Source organism: Akebia trifoliata, chromosome 3 (assembly GCF_017979445.1).
Source record: "Akebia trifoliata isolate Shusen 1 chromosome 3, ASM1797944v1, whole genome shotgun sequence".
Taxonomy (NCBI): Eukaryota; Viridiplantae; Streptophyta; class Magnoliopsida; order Ranunculales; family Lardizabalaceae; genus Akebia; species Akebia trifoliata.
In genome coordinates, this window is record NC_141377.1 from 2,277,946 (window position 1) to 2,303,072 (window position 25,127).

Here is a 25,127-nt window from a genome sequence, read left to right on the forward strand (position 1 = left end):
TCTTTTCAAACCTTATGTTTTGAGTTAGTGATAAATTCGAAGATATTTTGCTTTTTAATGAAAAAATTACTCCTCATCATTACAAAAGGATTGAGTACAAATTGATAAAAAGATGATACATTGACCAATTATGTTGGATATAAAATGTCGAACACCATTACACTACAAAAAAAAAAATTTGTAAAATTGGAATATAAGTTTAAAACGGCATTAAGCCGTTTTTATTAAAAAACGGCATTAAACCGTTTTATTCTTTTTTTATACGACCACTAATCGTCTCTTTTGTTGGAACGAAAGCCTGTCTCTGTCACATAAAGAAAAAAAAAAAAAAAAACAAGAGTTCTGTCTGTCTCTCTCTTACACTCTCAGCCGTCTCGATCGAACCCTCTCTCTCTCTCTCTCTCTCTCTCTCAATCGCTCGCTCAGTTGTTCTCTCAATCTCTCTCTCAATCGCTCTCTCAGTCTCTCCCTCGATCTCATCTCTCTCTCTCTCTCAGTCCTCGATCGACCTCTCGATCTCATCTCTCTCGCTCAGTGGCTCCCTCGATCGACCTCTCGGGCTTGGTATTCTCTCTAATCCCTCTTTTCTTTATATAGATTGTATTAGGGATTTAGATTGAAGATTTAGGTTTTTAAATGTGATTAACCACAGTTTTGTTAGTTCGATTATCTCACAGTTCTGATTTATATTGGATTCAATCTTAGATCTCTTGACCTTATTTTGATGTTTCTAATTTTCTTTTAATTGCTGGATGTGGTAAATTGAGCTTCTTTTGAGTTATTATTCTAGTAGAGGGTATGTTAGTCCAAAATACAGCAAAGCTGGCTTAATTCCTAGAATCGATTGCAACTGAATCATGATCGTTGATGTATCTTGTGCGTCTTTCTTTTTTTTTTTTTTAATATGGAGTCCAACATCTAGAAGGGCATACACATTCCTTGCTGATATCCACCCACTACGTTTATTCTTTGTGATAATATAAGATTGGTAGCTATCGTGTCCATTCGGTGGCATAAAATTTGTTTTAATCTAAGTCGTATAACTGATACCTATAAATTGGGTGCATCTCGACAGTGAATTCTATTATTGGTCTACTATAAATTTCAGAATTAATTTGGTGTGCATCTTGAAGACATTTGGGAGCATCAAATATAAAATGAAAGTTAAAATTATCCCCAATCAAGTGGAGTTTTCTTCCATGTGGGCTCTTTATTTTTTTAGAATTTGTTAGTGACTCTTAGATCCGTGTAGTTGATCTCTTTTTCTTGATGTATAACAGTTTGTTATCGACAAGGAGAGACGAGGGGATTATTTGGGAAAAACTGTACAGGTGTGTTTCATGACTTTGAAATTTGACATGTTTTCTCCTCGTTCTATTTTGCTGAATATCAGAATTTTGTGTTGCTTAATGAAAGAAGGGGTGGGGGGCTTGTCATAAATTTATGATGTTTGAATGTGCCACCTCAGTGAGGTGGTAATGTCTCTGTGGTGCAATACCACAAACCCAAGATTAAAACCCCTCTTTGGCGGTATATTGAATTCTATCATGGGTGTGTGGGCTTGTTATCATTTTTTTGATTCTATCTTTTCTCATTAAGGAGGTATGATTCTAATGTTTGTACAATTTATCATCTGAGTTGTACACATCATTGGCAATGTGGAGCCAATTGTGTGCTAATGCAGTTTCAAAATTATAATGAAGATTACAAATGACTGAGGTTTGAAGTTTGAGCAAAAGGTGGTAATAGTAGTTTCAGTCATATTAAAATGGCTTTGCTTATTTATTTTATTGTCCCCCAACTCTTATCTTGACATTAGATATTGTATTGTTAGATTTATAGGGTTGATCCATTTATGGCAAGTAATATATACAATATTTATAGGTTTCTTGAAGGTGATTTCGACACATACGTTACACCCTTCTGTTGTTATTATTTCTCTTTTCCGAGGTTCTTTGCTTTTTCTGTAAGTTTGTGATTCAATTTCAGTTCTAATCAAGGGTTCTTTGATTTTTTATTTTTTTATTTTATTTTAAATATACTATTTTGTTGTAGCTTATTAATTATGCATGTTTTGGTGAATGGCTTTCGTTTTAATGCAATTTTTTTTTTTTGAATTTTAAATCCAGCTTTATGACGTGCCTCTTAAGTCTTTTAATGTTCATGTGAAAATGGGTATTGCTTATTATGTATAATTTACTATAAGTTGCTTTCTTTTTTCTAACAATTCATGCTTCAAAACCATGTAGCTAAGGAAGTTTTTTTTTTTCTTCTTGTCTGATGTACCTATAGGGGTGTATATGTTTTTTATGCTTGTATGACAGACTGTTTACAATTGAATGAAGACTGATTCTATAGTAGAAAATAATGATCTCTCCCCGAAAACCATTTATTCCTCTTTCCAAATACCCCAACAAATGCGTAAGAGTAATTGTGTCTTGCTGACATCTTTGAAACCCAAAAGTATTCTGCACCCATCTTCTAGTGATTGGAAATCCAACTGGATGCAATAGAGATGCCAGTTGTGGGTCTATTGTTATTGCCCACACATGAATGAGCATCGCCACACCCATCTGCCCTCCCCTTTTAGAGTTTGGTGTATCTAATTACCGATATTTGTGTTGCAATGGGATTTGGGACACATACCTGTAGCTCATGTTTCTGATAAAAAAATTTAATCTGACTTTTTTGGTTGTCTTTCATCATCAAAGCATTCTCCCAATATTTGGGATGGGTTGAGTTTGGTTGGGAATCAACCCAACCCAGTCTGAGCATTGGAGAAATCAGTCAAAGCCAACTTGAAATTGGGTTTGCACTGCTTTACCCAAGCTATAAATCGAGTTGGTGAGGTTGGTTGAAAGAGAGAGATAGGAAGTGGGGAGGAGTAGAAAGAGGAAAGAAGGTGAAGACAGGAAAGTGGAAGATAGAAGAGCGGGACAGAGGGGAGAGATGAGATGAAACAGTGACGATAGGGGAAATGTAAGAAAGGTATATGAACGTAGGTGAGGAGCGAGGAGGAAGAAGAGATTGAGAGCATACTAGAATGAACGTCCATTTTCTAGTTTGTTGTGAATGGCAAGGGATGTCCAGTGACCATAGCTGGTAAATAGGTAGAAAATAGGTAGTAGTAGAAGGAGAAAAGGATCGAAACCCTAGGTAGAAAATAGGTAGTAGTATAAGGATGTGATTTGTTGGCCACATCCACTCCTTGTCAATCAGATGCAATTGGAAACAACAATGGAAGCTACAGAGGTGGAGCGCCAGATGCAAGTGTAATAGGGAGCATAAAATTGAGTTTCAACTATGAAGAGTTAATAACAATAACTAATGGATTCTCTCAGCAAAATGTTATTGGAGAGGATGGATTAGGATCTGTGTGCAAGGGTTGTATCACTAATACTTTTCTTTTCTTCTTTCAGGTTCTAATTGAGACTAAAAGGTTAACCGATGATGATCGTGTCTTGGAACAGTATTTGTTACCTGCATCACCTGAGCTAGCTGGATTTCGCCTTGATGCTTTCAGTGCGATAAAGCCTCGAGTTACCCATGCACCTTCAGGTAGTAAGAATTAAATCTAATTCGTTACTAGTATTGTTTCATTATGAGTTTCTCTATCTAATATAATTTTGTTCTTTTTGTTAAATCTGTCTATGTTCCTCACAACTTATTATTTGATGAACCAACACATTGTTATTGTTATTGTTATTGTTAGACTTCCTTGGTTGTTTTACACCAACTTCATTTTGTTTTCTGTAAAACTTATATTCATGTGAATTACAGCAAATTGGCTTTTATATTGATGATTCCAAACTGCATGAAGGTTCTGTTAGGTTACTAAGCGTGAGAAAAGAGTAAAATTATCATTTCAGTCCTATGCATGCGGATTTTTAGAAACTTCATTTTAACTCCTATTTAGATTGAATTAAATTTAGAGACACCTATCTTGACCATTAGAGCATGTTTGTTTGTAATAGATTCTAGTGGAGTTTGATATACAAACAACTAATGTAGGTATTATGAGAACTTGTGCATTCCCATCCCAAAATTCTTCCCTGAATTAACTGGTGCTAGTTTGGATTCTCTCTCATTGCAAAATAATGTGGTAACCATCGATAAGAATAGTAGTTATAGTCAGCTAGTTAGGGATACCCGTTCGGTTCCGGTGCATGGTGGTGCAAATCCAGAACAAAGGAATGCATCTAGAGTTATGAGAGTAGGTCCTGAGCCTTCTAGGCCTAGGGGTAGTCCGTTATGTTCGTCGCCATTACAGCAATGCCAAACTTCCTTTCCATCTTTCAGATCAAGAGATTCAGATTTTATTGCCTCTAACACCAACAAAGCCCACAAATCTCCATGTCAAGACCCAGCTTTGACAGGTGGTCAACCCAACATGAAGATGCAGAAGCAAGGTCTGGGAGCCACGAAGCCACCTTTGCAACCTAGTAAAAACATGGGTTCGACCAACTTCTCCCATTTCTCAAGGCCCACTGCTCTTTTTAAAACCAATCTTCAGAGCAACAGTTTTGCAGCCAATCCACCTTTATCAGGCATTGATAGGATGAGAAGTATTGATAAGGTGTCTCACTACGTCATAATGTGCCAAAAACGACTGCCCCTACAGTCGAAAAAAGAGTCGTTTTAAAAGGAGCGATTTTTTAAAAACGACTGTCCAAGACAGTCGGAAAAAACAACAGTAGCTACAGTCAAATAAAGATATAGCGACGGTCACCGACCGTCGCTATAGGATATTTTTTAAAAAAATATATTATTTTACACCTGCCACCCTCACATGTTACTAAATATTAGAAATACCCCTATATTTTGAAATTAATGACCTAGACCCCCCCCCACTAACAACATAAAAAGACCCAAATGCCCCTCATCTTCAACTTTCATAAATCTAACTAGCAATCCACTTGAATAATGGAAATTGCTTCAAAAAGGGACAACCTGATCCTGCAAAGCAATGAAATTGATTCAAAAGTAAACTACATGCCTCCAACATCAGAGATCCACTTGAATGACAAAAGAATGTACGATATGTTGACAAACATGCAAAGCAAAAATATATATTCTATCTAGAAAAATAAACAATGTTAAGAGTAGATTATAATGATATCAAATCACAATTCTCAAAAAGGCCAATCTCCACTTTTTTCTCAAATAAAATCACAATGAAACCAAAACAAGAATGACCCTTCATCATCGATGTCGATGAATACTGGATTGAATGGTCCAACAGACCAATGCTTCTTGTTTCCTTGCAATGCCTTTTGACCCAACATGTCTATAAATGTACCTTCAATTGGTCTACAAGTATTATAAAGAGCCACTATCGTTGGTATATTATTAATCATAAAACTACTTAAGCTATGCCATTTCCATGTGACCCTACCAAGTATACACACACACACACACACACACACACACACACACACACACACATATATATATATATATATATATATAGATAAAAAGAACTCAAAAGCCTTATAAGCAGTGCATTTATCTACCTATGCATCTCCCACCTGTACAAACCAGCTGAAAACAGAAGATGATTGGCCTATGATAAAGATAAAAGAGGACCGCATAAACAGTTTTAGCTTGACCCACACCATGCCAACAATGTGTTCCAACTAACACGCACACACGCACAGGCACAGGCCTAGCAATCGTTGGGACTGGGTGTAGAAACTAAGTTGGGACTTTGAGAAAGAAAAAACAGACATACAAACCCTAGAGAAAATTTTCATTAAAAAAAAATTAAAGAAATTACCTTGAAAAAAGGGTAGCACAATCACATCTATATTCTCTTGTTCTTGAATGAGCCTTGCAGTCTTATTGAATTGCATATCTCTTGGAGCACTTGTCACACTGCTTCAGCTCCCCTGGAAGGTTAGGGCCTCTCCTGGGAAGCTGTAAGTTCTGATCTCTTTGAAAGCCTTTGATGCGTAGCTCACAAATAAATCTACTTGTGGTGTAGACACCCCAATTTGCACGAACCCGTTAGGAAGATCCAAATTTCCTCGAATTGATTTTGAGTTAGACTTAAACTTCTCAATGGACCCACATTGCCACTTGGCATCATATTCATGCATACATGCATACTATTTGCATCTCATATCATGCCCATACCTTGTCCATAATCCACTTTAAACCTATGTCCATCACTCATATCCTAAGCCCAAACCCAAGTTCATATTCCAAACCCAAGTCCATGTCCTAACCCAAACCCAAGTCCATATCCAAACCCAACACCAAGTCCATACCCAAACCCAAGACCAAGTCCCTCCTAAGTCCAAACCCAAGTCCATATCCTAACCCCAATCCAAGCCCAACACCAAGCCCATTCCAAGTCCATTCTCTCACCCCTTCACAAGATGACACATGTTGATACCTCATAAGCCTCCAACACCCAATGCATCATCTAATTGGAGAGTCAACTTTCCCTTTGTGAAAACTCAATAATGCCCTTCTCAAAAAGTTTAGTCAAACCAAAAAGATTATTTGATCTTTGGTAATAATTCATAAAGGTGAGAGAACTTCCCATTATGCCCTCAAAAGGTGGGAATCTTCAAGTACATACATAGAGTTCTCCCATTGGTCCATTTCAAAATTATACTTCCACCCTTGCTTTATTTGTTAATTACAAATGAACCAAAGTCTACTTTTCACCTACCACTTCACCTTTACACATGTCATCCTCCTATTCACCTTCCCAAATGTGCTTTTGTTCTCCCATTGGCCCATTTCAAAATTATACTTCCACCCTTGCTTTATTTGTTATTTACAAATGAACCAAGATCTACTTTTTACCTACCAATTCACCTTTACACATGTCACTCCCTTATTCACCCTCCCAAAAGTACTTTTGTTCTCTCACCTCTATTTACCAAAAAACCAAGGATCAAAGAATGCTTTTAGGGTTTCTTCACAAATGTCATCTTTACTCTCATACAAATGGAAAATCCAAAAAGAAACAACCTAAATCTCATGTCCATTTTTCTTATTTTTAGGGTTGGACCACTTTATCCCCAAAAGTTCTCCAAAAATTCTATAAATACCCTCATTTTCTATGATCAACTCATGCTCTCAAGCCCCCATCTCTCAACCTAAAACTCTACCCAAATTTCTACTCACTCTCTCATATTCTAAACTTCAACTCACTCAACCTTCAATCACCTTACTCAACTCTTAAGCTCACTTCTCAAGATCAAGTTCATTCAAAACCATCAAGGGACAAGGTAGGGTTTAACATGTAGTCTATCTATTTCAAAGCTTGCATCTTCTTCTTCTAACCTTCTACTTTATTTTATTTTTAGAAAGCCTTAGGATGTAATGCATACCCTCTCCCATCCCCGGTAGATTGGACTAAGGTTCGATCGAAAGGATGGGGGTTGAAGTCCTTTTCACCTCAATCTCATGCATCATATTGTACACAATGCACACACTCACTTATGCATGGCAATGATGAAGAAATGTGTCACCTTCTTGATGGGGTGAAACACTAAGTTTCTAGTCATGCATACATGCATCATGGTTGTGGTCTCAAGGGAATTCCATCATGGAGTCTCTCTAAAAGCTCAAACCTACATTCATATTCATAAATTTAATGTGGCTACATGGGTCATTCTTTTCCATAGAATGCCCCTAATGTCATGTTAAAAATCAAAACCCTTTGTTAAGGGAACATTCCACTTAATGCACACACCACTCTTATCATACATTCTCATGCATTTTAATATTTGTTTTCTTGAGTTTTCACAAAATAAAATGGCCAAGCAAGGTAACCACCTTTGGTGGAGAGGATGGGGTGCCTAACACCTTCCTCATCCTCTAACCGAACCTCCTTACCTAGATCTTAGGTAGACTTTGCCTTTTCCAACAAATGAGAGTCACTACAATGCCATGGAAAAAATAGTTCTTAAAAAATCAATTCGGGTGCCCATTCACACCCATTTTCAAAAAAAGAATGGTGGCGACTCCAAACAAAGTAGCATTGAGGTTCATGGCGAACATTTCATGTCTACATGTGGCAAGTAATCCTTTGGTGATAAAGCCACTTCAACATCTGGATCTAAAGCAATCAAAATAAAGAAAGATAAGGAACAAAACATTTAACAAAAAAAATTTAAGAAAATTGAAGAGATGAAAGAAGAATATTACCAAAGTACATCATAAGCAACCAAATGAAGCTTATAACTGAGCAGAATCTCTAACATACAGTTTCATTAGAATAAAAAAAGACAACCAGATTGAACTTAAAGGACATCAAATGCTTGATTCCGTCATGTGTCTCCAACCCTGTGGCCAATCATATTCGAAAGGCTGTGTACTTCAAAAAATAATCAGCTAACTTTGACAAAACAATTCTTAAATCCCATACTCAAATGATAATAATGAAAATTAGTTCCACACGTTTAGTAAGCTTATGAGATTATAAATCATATCAAACAGCATGCGGAAGTGAAAACAAATGCATACTAGCTCATTAGAGGTAGACAAAAAACCATGTATTTAAAAATGGCTACACCAATTGCTAAGTAAACAATCATGGTACGATATGAACTTCAATTAAGATGGATTTAATTTTAAGAAAATGGAGTACACTTAAAATTACTATTGATAAGAAGGACAATTAATTTCACCATTTGCACGTAATTCATTTATGAGATTGTTGTAGAATTCGTTGCCCTTTGGATTTATCTCCCCCTTCCTTCTACAAGCACCAAAAAGTCAAAGAAATTCATTAATGGAGAATAATGTCATGTCTAAGATGCTATTGAAAAAGATTTTTTATCTTTTGCTTGATGTAATGCCTTGCCAAGTGATTATGTTAGAATATTACATGATGATGTATCTTGCAATTTAAGAATTTTATCACACAAGATACTAGTTGAAGAACATACTAGGCAGTAACCTGCTCCAAGAGATGGAGAATCTATACACATCCACTCCCATTTGCTTCAGCAACTTCACATCTTCATGCAATTACAATAAAGTGATAGAGTCAGTATTGGGTACAATCATCGCTGCCACATATTTCAGAAAAAATATCCCTACAACAGTGGTGTCAACGATTAATTAATGTCCATTTTCCGTTTGGGAAGGAAGGATTGTATCAAATTTTTTCCTTTACAATATAAACTAAAGATATTAGCTCCTCAAGTGGAACAAAACCATCACCTGGACCAACAAACTTATGTAATACCCCAATAAGCTTGATGGTTGCATATACAGAGTATAAGATAAGCACCTTAGATCATCCCTACTATAAAAAAAAACAGATAATGAGAATTTAACTTCTTAGAAAAGATACAGCTATAGCAACAACGGAAAAAAAAGTGTCATCGGGAGACAATGTTTCTTCTATGCACCAAGAATCATAAACTTGAACACAAATATGTGCAATTTTCAGACACTGAAAGTGTCATATTCATACATCCTGAAAGACAAATCATGACAAGCTAGGATAATGTCTAATTTTGGTCACCCCAAAATCAAGATGTGTTGGCAAGTTTTGCCAACACATCTTGGCATGTGTTCTTCGATGCAAGCAGTTTGGTGCCAACACATCTTCCATTGTTTGCTTGTTCTTCAATTTCCTTCTCCTTGTCGGAGGTACGTCTCCTCCACCCTCCTTTTGATTATATATACCATTTATGTTCATTTACAAAGAAAGGCATGCCAACCATGACAAGTAGTCTAAGGTGTATCCAGAAAACTCAACTGTATGGTTAAAAAAAATGGGCAGACTACTTCAACGGGACAACCCAAGCGTCATCAAATGGTAGCTTATTTAGCAATCTAGTTACTAAGAAAATGATTGGTGTCAATAGGGGGAGCCATTTGAAGATTGCAATGTTTTTGCAGAAGAGTATAAACAAATATCACAATCTTTAATGTCATAAATAAATATTTTCAATGAATATGGTAATCTAATCAGATCACAAATATACAATCACTGACATGCATGTGCACCAAGACAAGTATTGCATATATCCTAAAATTCCAATCCCCATTGAATTATTTAAGAACATAAAGCATCAGAACGAAAGGGTAGAACAGAAAACTCACCGCATGAAGTGAGTATTCACCAAAGTGTCATAGAATGGTCGCCACTGAACTTTCAATGACACTAAAAAATGACGGAAAGTTGTTTAAGAATACATTAGTCAATAAACACAACCAAAAAAGGGCACAACATAAGGATGTAGGAAAAGAAGCAAGTTCAAAGTAATCATGGCTACTGTTCAGATATATTCAAGACTAGAATTGATGTCCCTAAAAATGAGAGAAGTTATCTAAAGCATCCATAAAACCCCCATAGATCCCCTTCAGTCATATAAACAAATAGATTAAGTACCTGAACATTTTTCTCTCCCCACCCAAGAACAGCACAAAGCAAACGAATCAAAATCTCTACTGACTGGTCTAGGTCTTAAAGACCTTCTACCTCTTGTTTTAGAGACAATTGCTGCAAAAAAACACTACTTATTTACTACAGTAAAATCAAAGGAACTCCTTGGACTCTTAGGTGAGGCTATATTAGGGGATTAGCTTGAGTGTCACACATACTCTATGCGACAAGAGGCTAAGTTAATGCCAATGTGAAAAAGTATATCAAATCTTGGAATCAAATATAAATACATTCAGACAAAATCTTCTTTGAGCACTTGAAGAGGAACATAAAAAATAAAAAAAGACATGCTTAGAAAACATGAACTTCAAAATGAACGTGAAACAATACCACTAACAAATTATACCATTCCAAACCAGCAGTAGTGAAATTTTAAATGCAAAACATGCACTCTTGGTCTTTGGCTGCCATGGTGACAGCTTCGATACTAGAAACTACGTGAATTGATCAATCTAACAACAACAGAGTTCAGAAACGCTGTCTGAGATGAACATCAGAAACTAAATTACCTCAGCTATAAATCTCATCTAGACTAAGCTTCTACTTGTTTATTTTGCACCTAAAAGGCCTCAGGTTTATCGAGTAAATTTCTCCATCAGTATAGTATACCAAAATTTTAATTGTCATCAACAAAGTTTTGTATCATTAAGTGAATAAATAAACAGAAACAAAAGTAATAAAACTTCATAAGAAACTAAATAAGTGACAACCTGTCATGAACAATTTTGTCAAATTTATTGGCATTCATTTGAATTGCTCACCGAGCAAGGGAAGCAAATCAAGATACATTCTATCCATTATTTCAACAGTACACGGTTAATTGTCAAATGTAACCTACCATTACTCATTACTAAGCAAAACATATGCAATAACCACGTGTGATGCAAAGAATACAAGTTCACATAATTAACTGAACCCAATTAGAAAACTCGGAAAATTAGTAAACTCACCGCTGAGGTCTGGAGACTTTTCTGGAGGCGGGAAGAAAGCAGAGGATCCCAAGAATTCAGAGAGTCCCTTGCCCACATTGGCCTGCCCACACACCAAACCATTAAAGACTAAACAAAACAATCTTGATGCAATATTGTATAACTTCAATAGCGGTAATGCTAAGTGGAATTGAACTAAAAATATATATAAAATGTTGCAGGGAGACCAACAAAGTAATATATTAAAAGTAACAAGATAATGCACCTCCATTTGCTCTGGGGATTGTATTTTCAGGTGGTGGTCTAAGAGGTGTAGGGTGCATATAATTCAATGTTCTGGGAGGAGGAAAAGACCACCCACGACTCAGTATTTGTGAGGAGGGTGCCCGTTGTGGTGGGCCATAGTAGGAAACAGGTGCATATGATGCCTCAGTGTTCTCACTGTGTGCAGGGCCTATGTGTGAAAGAAGCCATTAATTAATACTCAAAGACAACAGGAATAATAAGACTAAAAAATCAATTGATAAGGCAATAAAGAAAGATCCTACAAATATCAAAAGGGCTAGTAAATATCCAAAGTAGTCGACGAGTTGACACTTGACGTGTCTGGCTGCTGCTGAGGTACATGGTGGTGAAAATGGTTTGGCATACTCTGCTCAATACGAATCACATTGGAAGGTAACCACTACAAGCATTAGCATATGCAAACGACAAAAGTAAAACTCAAAGCTAACAGAAACTGAAAGTAAAAGATACTTACATTTCTAAGCATTAGCATATGCCCAAGTAAAAGATACTCAAGGGTGATAAGTAATGGGGATTGTAGTTAGTGTAGTCATTTGGGTGGCTGTTTTCCATTTCCCCAAGTTGTTTACAGCAACGGCCTGACAGCAATAACATTCAAGGATTAGAGTACATAAGTAATGCTTTATAGGTTTTGAAACAGTTAAGGCAGTAGAAGAGAGGTATGGGTTAGGAAATTAACCTCAAGAAATTTACTATTCTAAGATGCAGCCCATTCTCTGACAGCAGACATTGTTATCTGCACAAAGGCCATGAAAGCATTAGTGAGACAACAAACCAAAAATGAAATTTAGCAACCTCACCAAAATGTGTTGTCATTCTGAAATTTAAAAGCCTTAAAGACCCTTTCATTGGTTAGTTACCATTAAAATAAATTACCTTGTCAATTCTAAACTGCATTATTTAATAGGAATTTGTTGTCAATTAAAAACAAAAACAAAAAAAACCAAAACAAAAAATCTGTGCATATAGTTGATCAATCAATGACATGATGTCGAATGTATTAAAAAAAATGGAATAATTAAGTGTTTGGATTTTACTAATTTCTTTGTTGATCACATGGTATCATGTTGTTGACTCATCAGCTTAGCACATTTTTTTTTTAGTAACATAACACTCGACTGAAAATCATCATCGAACCGAACGAATTGAAGGAAAAACTCCTTACACACACAGGCTTTCATCAAAAAGTTGTGTGTAAATCAACTTCTGGTACTTCTCTTCTTATCATCGTCCCTTGACAAATAATTCAAATGAGAACTAGACAGGAAGCCTACTTTTGATCTTACTTGACAAATAGCTCAAATGAGAACTAGACAAGAAGCCTATTTTCAATCCTACTTTTTTAAGTGATAACGTAACGCTTTACGAAAGAAAACTGTTAATAAAATAATTTTAGTAGATTGAAGGTTACTTTGTGGAAAATCTCTATCGTCAGTAGCGAATGACTTTTTCTTATTTCTATTGATGTTTCATGTAAATTTAATGTAAAAGTAGCAACATGAGGAGATCATCCCAATTAAAGAAAATTGACGTTGTTCATTAGATGTACGTGTTCTCTCTAGCCATTTTTCGATACACAAGTCAATGAAGGTGAGGTTGCTTTCACTATTATTATCACTATTATCTTGGTTCCATCGAATTAAGGGCGCAAGAATTGGAACCAAACACAATCTATATGCACTAATCAGAGGGAGATTGTTTGGTTGCAGTGACAACTTTATTTGGATGTGAAATGTTATTTGGGCGCAAGATATATAGAGTAGCTTATTCTCAACCAGGTTTGAATTGATGCCTTATAATGGAACAGGATTCATCATATATATACTTTAATCCTGTTCCATTACGATTTAGTTTCAAATAGCATGAGCTGCAACTATTAAGATCCTTCACTCAGTCTGATTTTCAGGATGTGCCCTATCTATGAAGTAGACTTTGGATTGAACATTCAATGGACCACATATACAGCACACAAATACAGCAACTAAAAGAGGTATAAACTACTGCACATAAATACAGCAATTAACCCTCCAACACTACACAAACACACACACACACACACAAATACAGTAATTAAAAGAAGTATAAACTACTGCACATAATCATATATACAAATAAAAAACAAATGCTGCCATCATTTCTTTGTTCTTTGTTTAATAAGGCATTTTGTAGTGCCTCTCATCACATATGCTACCAGCATAGTCAAGTGAAAAGGAAATACAATTACAAATATGCTCTCTAGATATAATATGGATATGTTGTTTATTTGGTCCTCTATATTACATAATATCTCAGCATTGCAGCACTCACATGTCCTCTCCGATCAATATTTGGCACACCAACACACAAACACCACAAATTGATCTAAAATAAACTTCAAAAAAAAGAAATTAAAGATGACATGTCTCCAACACACAAACACCACAAATTGATCTAAAATAAACTTTCGATTCCCAAACAGAACTGGGGATGAAACTATACATGTGCAAGACTATAGTCTAAAAACTAATAATTCAGATCAATTCCACTTTGTCTGATCAAACTTCCCTACATATCAGATCTAGCTCTTACATCTCTTTATAAACGACATAGATCCCACTGAATTTGAGCAGAGCCAATGCTAATGAGTGGAATTGAAGAAAAAAAAAATTTGCAAACAAAATTGAAAAAAGTAATAGATCTTCTAAAATTTTCAGAAAGTAATGGATCTTTTAAAATTTTCAGAAAAAGAGGCATATTCAGATCTCAAATTGATGAATATGAAAGATAATCAGATCTAAAATTGAGCTTAAAGAAGGGTAAGAAAGGTAAGAACTCATGTTCAAAACTGAAATTAAAGAGATGTAAGAGCTAGATCATGATATAAAACTCCATAACCAAACTCCATCTTATTGTTAACAACAAGGGATCTAATTACAGCTTGCAACAGAACCAAACAAAACCCTAAAACATGCTTTAACATTGAAGAAAAAGTTTGAAACCCTAAATTAATAAAGGAAAATCAGAGATTCAATAAAAAACTTTAACATACCTAAAGATTCGATCACAAACCAAGCAAAGGGAGGGAGATCGAACAAATCACTAAAACCTTCTATCAAACTCCGATCGATTTTGCCCTAAAATTTGCAAATCGAAACTTAGAGAGAGTCGATCTTAGAGAAAGAGATTCAACAGAGAGAGAGTTATCTATCTCTCTAGATCGAAACTTAGAGAGTTGATCTTCTAGATCGAAATACAGAGAGATAGATTCGACAGAGAGAGAGTCGAGAGAAAGCGAGAAGAGCGACGAGAGAGTGACGGAGTCGAGACAGAGATAGAGTTTACTTAGTGAGAGTGAGAGACAGATCAGTGAGAGTGAGAGACAGAGATAGAGTGTATCAGTGAGAGTGAGAGAGAAGAATGAGACGAACTTCTGTAAACGAAGGTGAGAAAAAAAAATTCGAGTGGCTATTGGCACCCCAACTTTTACTTATCATTGAAACGACGATTAAACGACAGCCTTTGACTCTCGTTAAGAACGACAGCCTTTAGCAGTCGTTTTTAGCGCAATTCTAGCCTCGTCAAAACCTCAATGTGACGTAGTGTCTGCTACTTTTAGTAGTAAACCCATCGAATCCATGCTGATCGAGTCGCCTAGTGGTTCCACAAGTGTTGCAGGTTTTCGAAGCCAACCGGTTCTGATGCCAGGCAAGCTGGATTTAAAACCATCTGTGGTTAAGCCTCCCAAAAAGTCACTCTCTGCCGAGAAGTCTGAAGCAATTTGCAGAGAAAATTCCTTTAGAAATACTAGATTGCAAGATCAAGCTTTCGGTCAAACCTCCAGTTTTACAGGAAATACAACAATTGGAAGGCCAGATAGTGTAAAAGATGTTGAGCCAGTGGTTGCATCTTCTTCTGTATGCTCAAGAAACAATGTTGGGGGAGCTTCAAATGATCCCAAACTCACTTTGAAGAGGAAATCTCGGGATGTCGAGGACTCCGAGGATCATAGTGAAGTAAGAGCAAGTGTAAACCCACCTCATTTCTTCTAAGTTTCTCATTTCCTCCCTTCTTATGTTCTTCCATGTTTTTGAAGAAGTTTAATTTTCTTTCAAGATGTTGAAAAAGAATCTGTGGGTGTGAGGAAACCAGCTACTACTCAAGGTGGCACTGGTGCCAGGAGAACCCGAGCTGCGGAAGTGCATAATTTATCTGAAAGGGTGAGAAGGACAAACTCTATCTAAAGGAAAAAAGAACAAATACTTCCGAACAATAAATTTATTTGTTTGTTCAATCACTGAGTTATACTCTAGTACTTACTTTGAACATATACAAACAGAGGCGAAGGGATAGGATCAATGAGAAGATGCGAGCATTACAAGAGCTCATACCTAACTGCAATAAGGTTACCCTTCTGTATTTCCAATTCGTGCTACTTCTGCTTAATAACATTTGCTGCCACTAATAGTTGATTGACTTTTTCTTCCTGCTAACTGCTGAGTTCTAGAACGGTTATTAACAGTTCCAAATCCTAACATCTAGAACGACTTCCAGCCGTTTAAATTCATTAACGACGCCTCGATTAGAGAGAGATGGTCTATAAACCGTTTCATATTGGCTTAGGAATTGTTATAAACTGTTCCTAATTGCCATATTTATTGTAGTGTTATCCCATTCAAATTATTTACTTTTTAATGACAAAAGTACCTATATTCACTTCAAAGATTGAGTACAAATAGCAAAACAATAATATATTGTCCAAATCTGTTAGACGTAAAATGTTCAATACCATTAACATATTATTTATTTTCAAATGCATCATTAACATAGGGTTACTTAAATATTGTAAATCTGAAAATCGTGGTAGACATAAAAGATAGACTAACAAGATTATGTATTACCAATTTATTATTTTAATTGCTTTCAAGTATGTTCTTTAAAATAAACCAAAGACTATAAAGAGTATGCCACTGGAACCACAACGGAGAAATTTGTACTAAAAAAATTTCATTGCAAATGGTCTTCCCAAGGGCAATGTCCAGGAAAGCGAATTGTTTCTAGTATTTTGAGAACATAATTTCTTTTCAAACTAAAGTAGTTTTTGAACTAACATGATGATAACAATCTAAACAGTAATGCCGCCAATCCAATGCAATTCACAAAAGCATGAATCAATTACTTCAGTTAAAGCTATGCAACAATCATAAATCCAATTTTCTTGGGAATCACTAGAAATATCCTTCCATCTTGGTGGTACATTTGACGTTGTGAGCCCATCATCTTACAAATGCATTTATGGATACCAACAATCAAAATATTTATCCTTTTAACGATCAAAGACACTAGGGCCATATGTCGATACAACCAGACTGACAAAGGCTGGATATTGAAACCATAAAAACAATGACACAGGGACACAAGAAAGGAAAGTTACAACAAGGGAAACCAATGCTAATTGGTGCCCAAGCATGATAAAATAGGTGGCACTAAATGTTATTATCATTGCCGCTATGGAGAAGAACAAAGTAGCAAGACCGATTAACAACTTCATAGGTAGAGACTTCAGGAAATCTTCTTCAGCATAGCGAGATGTGATGATGGAAAAAAAAATCAGCACTGAAGTCAATGAAGAAAATAGCGCTAATGCATTTGAAATAGCGAAGACAATAAACCTTTTCTTCTTCAAAAATATAGGGGTGCCATCATCATTATTATTGCCACCTGGAACTGTAAATGCCGCTGCAAATGACACTGTAGCAATGAGGGTAGCTACAACCATGGATGATGATGCCGTGTCTTTCATCCACTTTTCTCCTTTCTCAACCATGTCCTTGTGTGTCTCAGTGAACAGTAGTCTAGGTTCTTTTCTGTCATGGTTTTCTATTTCTTTCAATATAGGTTGTGAAATCTTTTCGACCTCCTACAATGACATGGAGTACCAAAGTCAATAAGAAATATAATTAACTGTATAGGTAAATCTATGGTTCTCTATCCACTGCCACATTAGTGCACAGGGGCAGTGCCAGGATTTTCTTGTAGTGGGGGCAAACTATGAAGAACTTGAAGATGAATGGTTTTAGGGAGAAATTCAAGAGGCAATGTCATCAACAAAAAATTGAAAGGGGGGGGGGGGGGGGGGGGGGGGGGGGGGCGGGGGGCAAATGGGGAGAGGGGTGAGGGAGGTAGGGACAAATGAGGCATGTAATTAGTTGAAAATATAGGGTATCTCAAAGTTCTGTGGGGGCAATTGCCCCCACCAGCTCCTTTCTAGCTCCGCCCCTTTCAGTGCAGTGTTCAACATTTTCCTTGCTTGAATTAAGGGAGGACAAAAGTGTATCTTGGGACAAGACGCATGCACCCTCTCCGACACATTCTCATAAAGAGTTTTGTTAACATTCATCCTTAGGGCACAAGTTAAGATGCATAAAATCGATCTGAGCTTGAGTTGCAGCTCTAATAAATAACGAAAGAAATATCATAAGAAGAGGTTTCCAATTTAAGCATCGAAAACTTTTTTGCATGTACAACACTGGTAACTAAAAACAATAGCAAACAAGGTCACGCCTACAACAAATTGAAGTCCGCTCATTGGTGATCTCAAGGTGTTGGAAGGAAAAGGAACACAATATGGTTTTAAATCTCGTCTAAAACTGGGATGACTCGTCCAATACATCTTGATATCGTCCACCAACGAGACGGATAGATAAGTCAAACGTATCGGATGAGATTTAAAACCAGGGTTCATTTGTCTCATTGTTGAACGAGACGACTCAAACGTATCAGAAAACTCGTCTAAGATGAGACGTCAAAATGAGTTTTAAAACCATGGACCACAATAACTATATACCATTTCATTATTCGTAAAAAACTTTTAAAAGTAAAAAAATGAAGAGAAGGGAAACTTGAGAAAAATCTCACCAGGTACCATTGGAGTTCCCTTTGCACTTGTAGTGCTGCACCAGTGACTGAATTTAGTCTAGAGTCAGGTCCTAAGTTTGCAGCACAATGCAGGATGTTGTTATTCCCGCGATCAAATCTCTCGGCCATAATGGTAAGGGCACCCATCTGTTTTATGAGCTTGAAAATCTTTTCTTGACGATGTTGGATACTAGTGTGAAGAATAGTGGTGCGAGCGTTGTAACCAGCCAAAAATCCAGTAGGACTAATTTCAACGCATTTCGTAAAAACTTCCACATTTCCACTCTTTGCAGCTAATACGACTGGTAACTGTAATAATGTATCCATCTCCGATTGAAAATCCAAAAGAGATATTTGCGTACAAATGCGGTGGAGAAGTTCCAAGGCTTGGGTATTCATCACTTTCGTGTAATAAACTTCCTTGACGCCTGGCACTGCAATCAACTGAGATATAATGAAAAAGGGGGAAAATTATTCAAGGCTAATGCGATGGTGATGGTGATGGTTACAGACCTAGTTCCTTTATGACACTCCAAAGTAGCCCATTCAACCATTGTAGAACTATCATACACAAACAAAGCTTGATTAATATAAGTTAGTAATTAGTCAAAGAAGCATACTTGGAGAAAAAAAATTACTTAAGAATGTTCCTTTTATGAGTGATTCGATATATCATGCCTATTTATTTAACAGGACTAGCCTTTATAATCTAATACACTTCCTCAACTCATAGGATCTAATATAAATGACATATAAAGTACAGTTTTTTGGGGTGAAGGGATCACACCACAATGTGTCGGATTTTTGACATCAATCTATCTATGAACTTTAAACATCGGTTTTCCCATCAATTTTGGGAAAACCAATGTTTAAAGCCCTATACAAGCACTTTTTCATTAGAAGGATAGACAACACTTCTGTAGACATCGTTTAAAAATCGATGTCGAAAGTCTTTTTTGGCTCACTTTTGAAAGTAGACATCGATTTTTGAAAACGACGACATCTAAGGTGTACTTTTTGCAGGTGAAGGGATCATTCCAAAATGTGCGGAACTTTAAACATCAATCTATGTATGAACTTTAAACATCGGCTTTGGTAAAATTGATTTCTAAGACCCCTTTATGCACACTTTTTCATTAGAAGAATAAACATCATTCCTATAGACATCATTTAAAAACAACTGTCTAAAGTCTTTTTTTGTCTCTTTTTTTTTTTTTTTGTTGAAAAAATGACATCTAAACTGAAGTTTTTCGCGGGTGAAGAGATCATGCCAAAATGTATGGGACTTTAGACATTGATCTATGTATGATCTTTAAACATTGGTTTTGGGAAAACCAATGTCTAAATTCCTTTATGTGCGCTTTTTCATTAAAAGACTTAAGGATTGGTGCTTATCAACAAAAAGATATAACGAAAGAAAAGAAGAAGAAAAAGTGTGCCATACTGTTAACGGATACTTTATAATTATAATCACACCTTTGAAGGGGTGCCAATGCCATACCCATGATATGATATATATCTAGGGAAATGTTCAGCAACAAACATTTTGGCAAAACATTTTTCAAAACATGGGTTAGAGGTTTTGGAATGGGCTGATTTTTGGTGAGGATGATCTCTACGGTGAGAAGATCATCATCACCAAAAATCAGCCAATTCCAAAACTTCTAACCCCATTAAAAATGGTTTACAAAAAATGGACAGTCCACGATTTTTCAACTTGTAAACTGGGGCCAGAAGTTTTGGAATGGGCTGATATTTGGTGAGGATGATCTCTACGGTGAGGAGATCATCCTCACCAAAAATCATCCCATTCCAAAACCTCTAACCCATGTTTTGAAAAATGTTTTGCCAAAATGTTTGTTGTTGAACGGGACCCATATATCTAATAAGAACATTGACTATACAGTTTCAAAACAAGGTTAGAAAAAATGATAAGCCTTAACTGTTGTATTGCGTCCCTCTTGCAGAATCAATTTCCATTTAAAAATATGATTGTCGATGAAGATCCATCGGTTTTTGCGTGTTGTTTATAAGATGAAAGTATTTATCAAATATTTTCCCATCTAAAAGAAATGAGCAATAATACATACCGTCATGCTTAGAAACGAGGAAGGATATTGTGCGTCAAAACTTAGATGGTTCACAATTGTGTCATGATTTGGTATCTATAAGCCAAAATTAGCTTGATGACTAATAAAAGCTATATCACTATAGATTCATAGGCTCTTGGGCAATAAGGACTTGATCATTATTAAGCCAAGATTAGCTTGATCACTATTCAAAGCTCAAAATAAAAACTCTATCAATATAGATTCATAGGCTCTTGAGCAATAAGAACTCGATCATTGGGATTTAGCAGTTCTTTGTGCCAGTGATACTTTGATGAGTTATATGAGACCAATAGATAATGATTCTTCTACTTCTTCTTATTATTGTAATGTTTTTTCTTAGTCGGCTGGGGTCCACTTAAACCCCGGTTACCTTCCAAAAAAAAAAAAAATTCAATCTTTCAATGGTCAAACAATAATAACAACCATGATTGATGGTTGTTATGTGAAAAATGAGGTAGAAAAGAGAATAGAAATCACACACAACACAAGAATTTGTTCACGAATCAGATCAAGAGGAAACCAACTACAAAATCTAATATAATTATACATCTAATTATTTGAACCACTAAAACCAAGACATACAACATACCTTGATATATTTGGGTCAAATAGCTGCAAGTGTAGTCACTAGAGCGCAATGTGGGATTCTCCATATCTCCACTTTTATGATGGTTTGGAGTCAAAGCTTGTTCTACATGAATCACTTGACACACAAAATACAATTGAAAAAAAGAAAGCACATATCAATCATGGCATCTCAATCTCCAATGATTTTTAAAATCATGAATATAAGTTTTCCAAACAAAAAGGATATGGAAAGAAACAAAAATATAAAGGTTGGGATATGTATTGAGAGACTAACATGAATAGATGTAACGTTGCCAAAGTCCCAGATGACTTCCACTCTTGAAAGCTGAGGACCTTTTAGCCAACATGAGGAGTGGTGTTCGGCGCCAATAATCTTCTGTTATAGCTAAGCTTGGTTGCTTCTGGATTAGAAGGAGGGCCACATCTACACAAGGATGGATCAGAGAAAATGGATTGTTAGTCTTGGTTGACACCTCTTTATAGACAGATAACATTCCTAGGAAGTGATTTTCTCCTCTTGGGATTCATCAATGGGGTTGGTTGAAGGTGGGCTGGGGATACGCACAATATAAAAAAAATAAACAAACAAACAAACAACCCGTACATAAATAATATTATGTATTTTGTTTAAATATATGATGTTTATTATTTTTAATTTTATCATATGAGGTCGATCATCTAATTATTAATTGACAACCCTACCTCAGACATGACCCCCATTGATCAATGTTACTAAGAACATTAAATGGTTTAATGATGTTAGCCATTAACCTTAGTAAAATCCTTATGCCTCACATTGCAATTGGTACACTTGAATTGGTTGTGGTAAAAAGGACGTACCATAAATATCAGCAAGTATCATATAGTTAAGAAGCGCAACACCACGTCTGCCTTCATTAGGACTAAAATGATGTTTAGGATCTTCATCACATGTTTTGGAATAAAGATACCGTACCATGTCCTTATGACCAAACTTAGCTGCTAGAACGATTGGCAGCTCTTCAAAATTGTTACATATTTGTAGTAAGTCGGGATTCTTTCTCACCAAGGCACGTGCTGTACTAACTTTCCCAGAAGTAGCTGAGATGTGAAGAGCAGTCAAACCATCACCGTCTTGCAGTTTCAAAGCATCTATGGGCATCGATTGCACCAACTTCTCCACAAACAATATGTGCCCTGCACGTATTGCAATTTGGAGAGCTGTGCTTGCACCAAGTTCAATATTTTCTAATAACGCGCTCGGATCTGATCTCAAGAATTCGTTGGCTGTTTTCCAATCCCCTTTCATCGCGGCTTTGTGCAGAGGAATGTAGTTCTTTGTGTCTGTCAAATAATAATCAAGAAAATTAAAAATTAACTTACAAGCATTCACTCAAAATCTGTTTTTAAGCCTTACTAAGAGTTATTTTGCTAAAATGGATTACCACATTGGCAACCCAACACTATAGCCCTCTTGATTTCATGGAAAAAAGTCAGATTTAAAAAATTAAAATCTGGACAGCTACTAAACTTCCACTGAACTCCTAAATTTAAATTTAAAATTAAAATTCAAGGTTGATTTTTTTTTATCCCCCCCAAAAGTTCACTGAATTTTGTCCTCTACAACCCTAAGCATCCCATCATGTTTTTGGATGCCACAAGGTGAGCCCAAAGACCCTTAATAAGGGTGGAATCCTTACTAACTTAGTAAGTCTAGTCAGACTGATCTAGAAATTAAGGGGAATCATATAATTTCTAGCTGAAGATTGAAGCAAAAGGTAAGCAACATACGAACAATGCTCTAATATATTTTTGAACTTAGCACACTGGCCGCAGCTCACAATATTGGAAGAGTCCCGATAATATGACTCGCTAGGTGGCATACTCAATCAACTCCCTGATGTGGACATATTCAGGAACCGTAGGCCTATATGCCTCGGGATACATGGCTATCTCGGGATACAAATTTTATGGGAAAGTGGGATCGTGTATCCCGAGGCGTACATATCTACTGCTCCAGAACTTGTCACTTCAAAGAGTCGATTTAGTATGGCACCTGGCTAGTCATATTATCACAACTCATATCGGAAAGAGTGGTGATGATATGACTCCCCCATGCGACATACTCAATCGACTCCCCAAGGGAGTCGTGGGTGTATGCTAGAACCATAGATTTTATGCCTTGGGATACACAACCGCACATCTCCATAAATTTGTGTATTTGTATATCCAAATGAGAGGAAATCTATGGTTTTGGCACACCGCATGTCAGGAGAGTCAGATTATCACGACTCGGAAATAATCGATTTAGTATACCTTTGATCGATTTTAAAAGAAAAGTTCAAGGAGAAAACTATTCAACAATCACGAACTAAAGCAAATTAATTTAGTTTCATTACCATGCTTGATATTGTAATCTTCTTGACCATCATGTTGGGAGGAAGACGAGTTATCCATCATGCGATCGACAATGGGAGTGGTGGAGGAGTGAGTGAGTCTACTTAAATAGCCAAGATTCGCCCTTAATTGATTGATTAATTATAACTTTTTTCTAGTTGTCATGAGCTGTCATACAAGTTTCATTAAAAAAAAGACTTTCCAAGTCTACCTTTTAACCTATAATAATAAACGAACCATGGAATTGTCTGATCAAGTCGTCATTATGATAAGAAAAAGAGTTGTTCTAAACTGACTATCTTGGACACTGCATTCAACATATGGGGGATGTGGCAGTGGATAAAGAGCCATAAATTATTTTCCTTGAGATACCAGTCAAAAAATCTGAGTCTTTACCTACTACCACGTAAGGGAATGTTGAACGCAAGAAGTCAGTTCAGCATTTTCCAAAGAAAAAAAAAAAAAGGCTAAACTGCCTTCTTAGGACACTATGTTAGAGACCAAGCTGATGAGAACACAAAGAACCATAGATGTCTTTCACTCGAATCTAAAGGAAAAGCATTTATGGTCCACGTCAACTCAATGTTCTGGCAAGTCAGTTTAGAATGGTTGTTATGATAAATATAATAAGAGTTGTTCTAAACTGACTTTCGTGACACAGTGCTGACGTGGTAATAGACAAAAGAATCATAACTTTTTTCCTCGAGACACAAGATTAAAAATCTATGATTCTCTGCACACTGCCACACCAGCGTTGTGCTGGGCACAGTTTCCAAGATTCTAGGATTTTCTACCAGGGATTTGGACAATGTTTTCAATCTAATTACTAGTTTTAGTTGGAAAAATTAAGAGTTTATTTTCAGTTATAGGCTGGACTGAAAATGAGCGTATTTAACCCCCTTTTTTTTTTTTTTTTTCTTTTGTTTTTTTTTTAAACCTGAAAAGAACAACGTTAAAAGGGCAAGTGGTCATTTTGAAAACAAAGGGGGAGGGGGGGGGGGGGGTGTTATCTCAAATATTCCCCAATTTTTGTTTAAGAAGTAGAAGATTTTATTATAGAGCTTAAAAGGAGAAAGGGGACATGTCATTAGATTGAAAACTTAAGTGAGACATCACAAATACTCACCAAACTGTAGGGAAGAATTTCTAAATAACCTAAAAATTGAAGGGTTGAGCAAAAAATACACATCCCCATAAAAATGTAATTATGTATCCCAAGAACGGGATCTATGATTGTGTCCGTGTCACGTCAACCGAGTATCAACTGAGTGAAGACTTTCTAGTTAAAAAATTATTATTCTTATTTATAACTGTATGAAAAATAATAATGATGAATGCAAGTGATTTTGGTATGTAGCTGACGTGGCAAGGCCACGTAACCGCACATCTTTACTCCTGAATCTCAATGAAAAAGATCTTTTGTTCTATGCCCTTGATACATATTCTGAATTGACTGCTAATATTTACCAAAACATATGGGGGACTGATGTAAATGACTCAATC

The 25,127-nt window shown here is 36.2% G+C and overlaps 4 protein-coding genes and 1 long non-coding RNA gene across 14 annotated transcripts; 1 reads left to right on the forward strand and 4 right to left on the reverse strand.

Annotated features, from left to right (window-relative positions):
• Nucleotides 1-333: 333 nt before the first annotated feature.
• On the forward strand, nt 334-17,078 carry LOC147405479 (putative phosphoinositide phosphatase SAC9). Of its 9 annotated transcripts, none has more exons than XR_015175970.1 (6): nt 575-1,331; nt 1,885-1,966; nt 3,420-3,558; nt 15,310-15,647; nt 15,728-15,851; nt 15,971-17,078. XR_015175970.1 is itself a non-coding variant. In XM_086433235.1 (5 exons), the coding sequence occupies exons 1-5, from the start codon at nt 1,270-1,272 to the stop codon at nt 15,752-15,754; spliced, it is 648 nt and encodes a 215-aa protein (XP_086289361.1). In that variant the 5' UTR covers nt 575-1,269; the 3' UTR covers nt 15,755-17,078. The 9 variants fall into 9 exon arrangements, 5 of the variants coding, with proteins under 5 accessions (XP_086289361.1, XP_086289363.1, XP_086289359.1 ...); XR_015175969.1 differs by having other exon boundaries at nt 577-1,331; nt 15,748-15,851; XM_086433235.1 differs by having other exon boundaries at nt 15,728-17,078.
• On the reverse strand, nt 4,890-12,349 carry LOC147405480 (uncharacterized). 2 transcript variants are annotated; one of them, XR_015175974.1, is made up of 6 exons: nt 12,335-12,349; nt 11,898-12,233; nt 11,615-11,803; nt 11,371-11,452; nt 10,078-10,138; nt 4,942-4,956 (listed from the first exon to the last, which is right to left on the reverse strand). XR_015175974.1 is itself a non-coding variant. In XM_086433238.1 (4 exons), the coding sequence occupies exons 1-4, from the start codon at nt 11,974-11,976 to the stop codon at nt 4,905-4,907; spliced, it is 381 nt and encodes a 126-aa protein (XP_086289364.1). In that variant the 5' UTR covers nt 11,977-12,038; the 3' UTR covers nt 4,890-4,904. The 2 variants fall into 2 exon arrangements, 1 of the variants encoding a protein (XP_086289364.1); XM_086433238.1 differs by lacking the exons at nt 11,371-11,452; nt 12,335-12,349 and having other exon boundaries at nt 4,890-4,956; nt 11,898-12,038.
• On the reverse strand, nt 5,448-6,042 carry LOC147405481 (uncharacterized). The gene is made up of 2 exons (XR_015175975.1): nt 5,777-6,042; nt 5,448-5,541 (listed from the first exon to the last, which is right to left on the reverse strand). It is a non-coding gene; the product is annotated as an uncharacterized LOC147405481 (long non-coding RNA).
• LOC147405482 (uncharacterized) lies at nt 16,958-24,061 on the reverse strand. The gene is made up of 6 exons (XM_086433329.1): nt 23,627-24,061; nt 22,089-22,571; nt 21,250-21,672; nt 19,063-19,110; nt 18,550-18,983; nt 16,958-17,551 (listed from the first exon to the last, which is right to left on the reverse strand). Exons 3-6 carry the CDS (start codon nt 21,311-21,313, stop codon nt 16,958-16,960), a joined length of 1,140 nt encoding a protein of 379 aa, XP_086289455.1. The 5' UTR covers nt 21,314-21,672; nt 22,089-22,571; nt 23,627-24,061.
• Nucleotides 22,033-23,684, reverse strand: LOC147405483 (uncharacterized). The gene is made up of 2 exons (XM_086433407.1): nt 23,627-23,684; nt 22,033-22,571 (listed from the first exon to the last, which is right to left on the reverse strand). The coding sequence occupies exons 1-2, from the start codon at nt 23,682-23,684 to the stop codon at nt 22,033-22,035; spliced, it is 597 nt and encodes a 198-aa protein (XP_086289533.1).
• Nucleotides 24,062-25,127: the final 1,066 nt, after the last annotated feature.

Bases quoted from the DNA above. Each gene is read 5' to 3' on its own strand.
- LOC147405479 (XM_086433233.1), top strand. From the start codon at position 1,270: ATGTATAACAGTTTGTTATCGACAAGGAGAGACGAGGGGATTATTTGG. The intron at 1,332-1,884 runs GTGTGTTTCATG...CAATATTTATAG, and splicing joins ATTTGGGAAAAACTGTACAG to GTTTCTTGAAGGTGATTTCG. The intron at 3,559-15,309 runs GTAGTAAGAATT...CAAGTGTTGCAG, and splicing joins AGTTACCCATGCACCTTCAG to GTTTTCGAAGCCAACCGGTT.
- LOC147405480 (XM_086433238.1), bottom strand. From the start codon at position 11,976: ATGTACCTCAGCAGCAGCCAGACACGTCAAGTGTCAACTCGTCGACTA. The intron at 11,804-11,897 runs GTAGGATCTTTC...TTTCACACATAG, and splicing joins TACTAGCCCTTTTGATATTT to GCCCTGCACACAGTGAGAAC. The intron at 10,139-11,614 runs GTGCATTATCTT...GTCATTTTTTAG, and splicing joins AATCCCCAGAGCAAATGGAG to TGTCATTGAAAGTTCAGTGG.
- LOC147405482 (XM_086433329.1), bottom strand. From the start codon at position 21,313: ATGGAGAATCCCACATTGCGCTCTAGTGACTACACTTGCAGCTATTTG. The intron at 19,111-21,249 runs GTATGTTGTATG...TGTGTATGATAG, and splicing joins TTTGACCCAAATATATCAAG to TTCTACAATGGTTGAATGGG. The intron at 18,984-19,062 runs GTCTGTAACCAT...AGTTGATTGCAG, and splicing joins GAGTGTCATAAAGGAACTAG to TGCCAGGCGTCAAGGAAGTT.
- LOC147405483 (XM_086433407.1), bottom strand. From the start codon at position 23,684: ATGGATAACTCGTCTTCCTCCCAACATGATGGTCAAGAAGATTACAAT. The intron at 22,572-23,626 runs GTAATGAAACTA...ATTATTTGACAG, and splicing joins AGATTACAATATCAAGCATG to ACACAAAGAACTACATTCCT.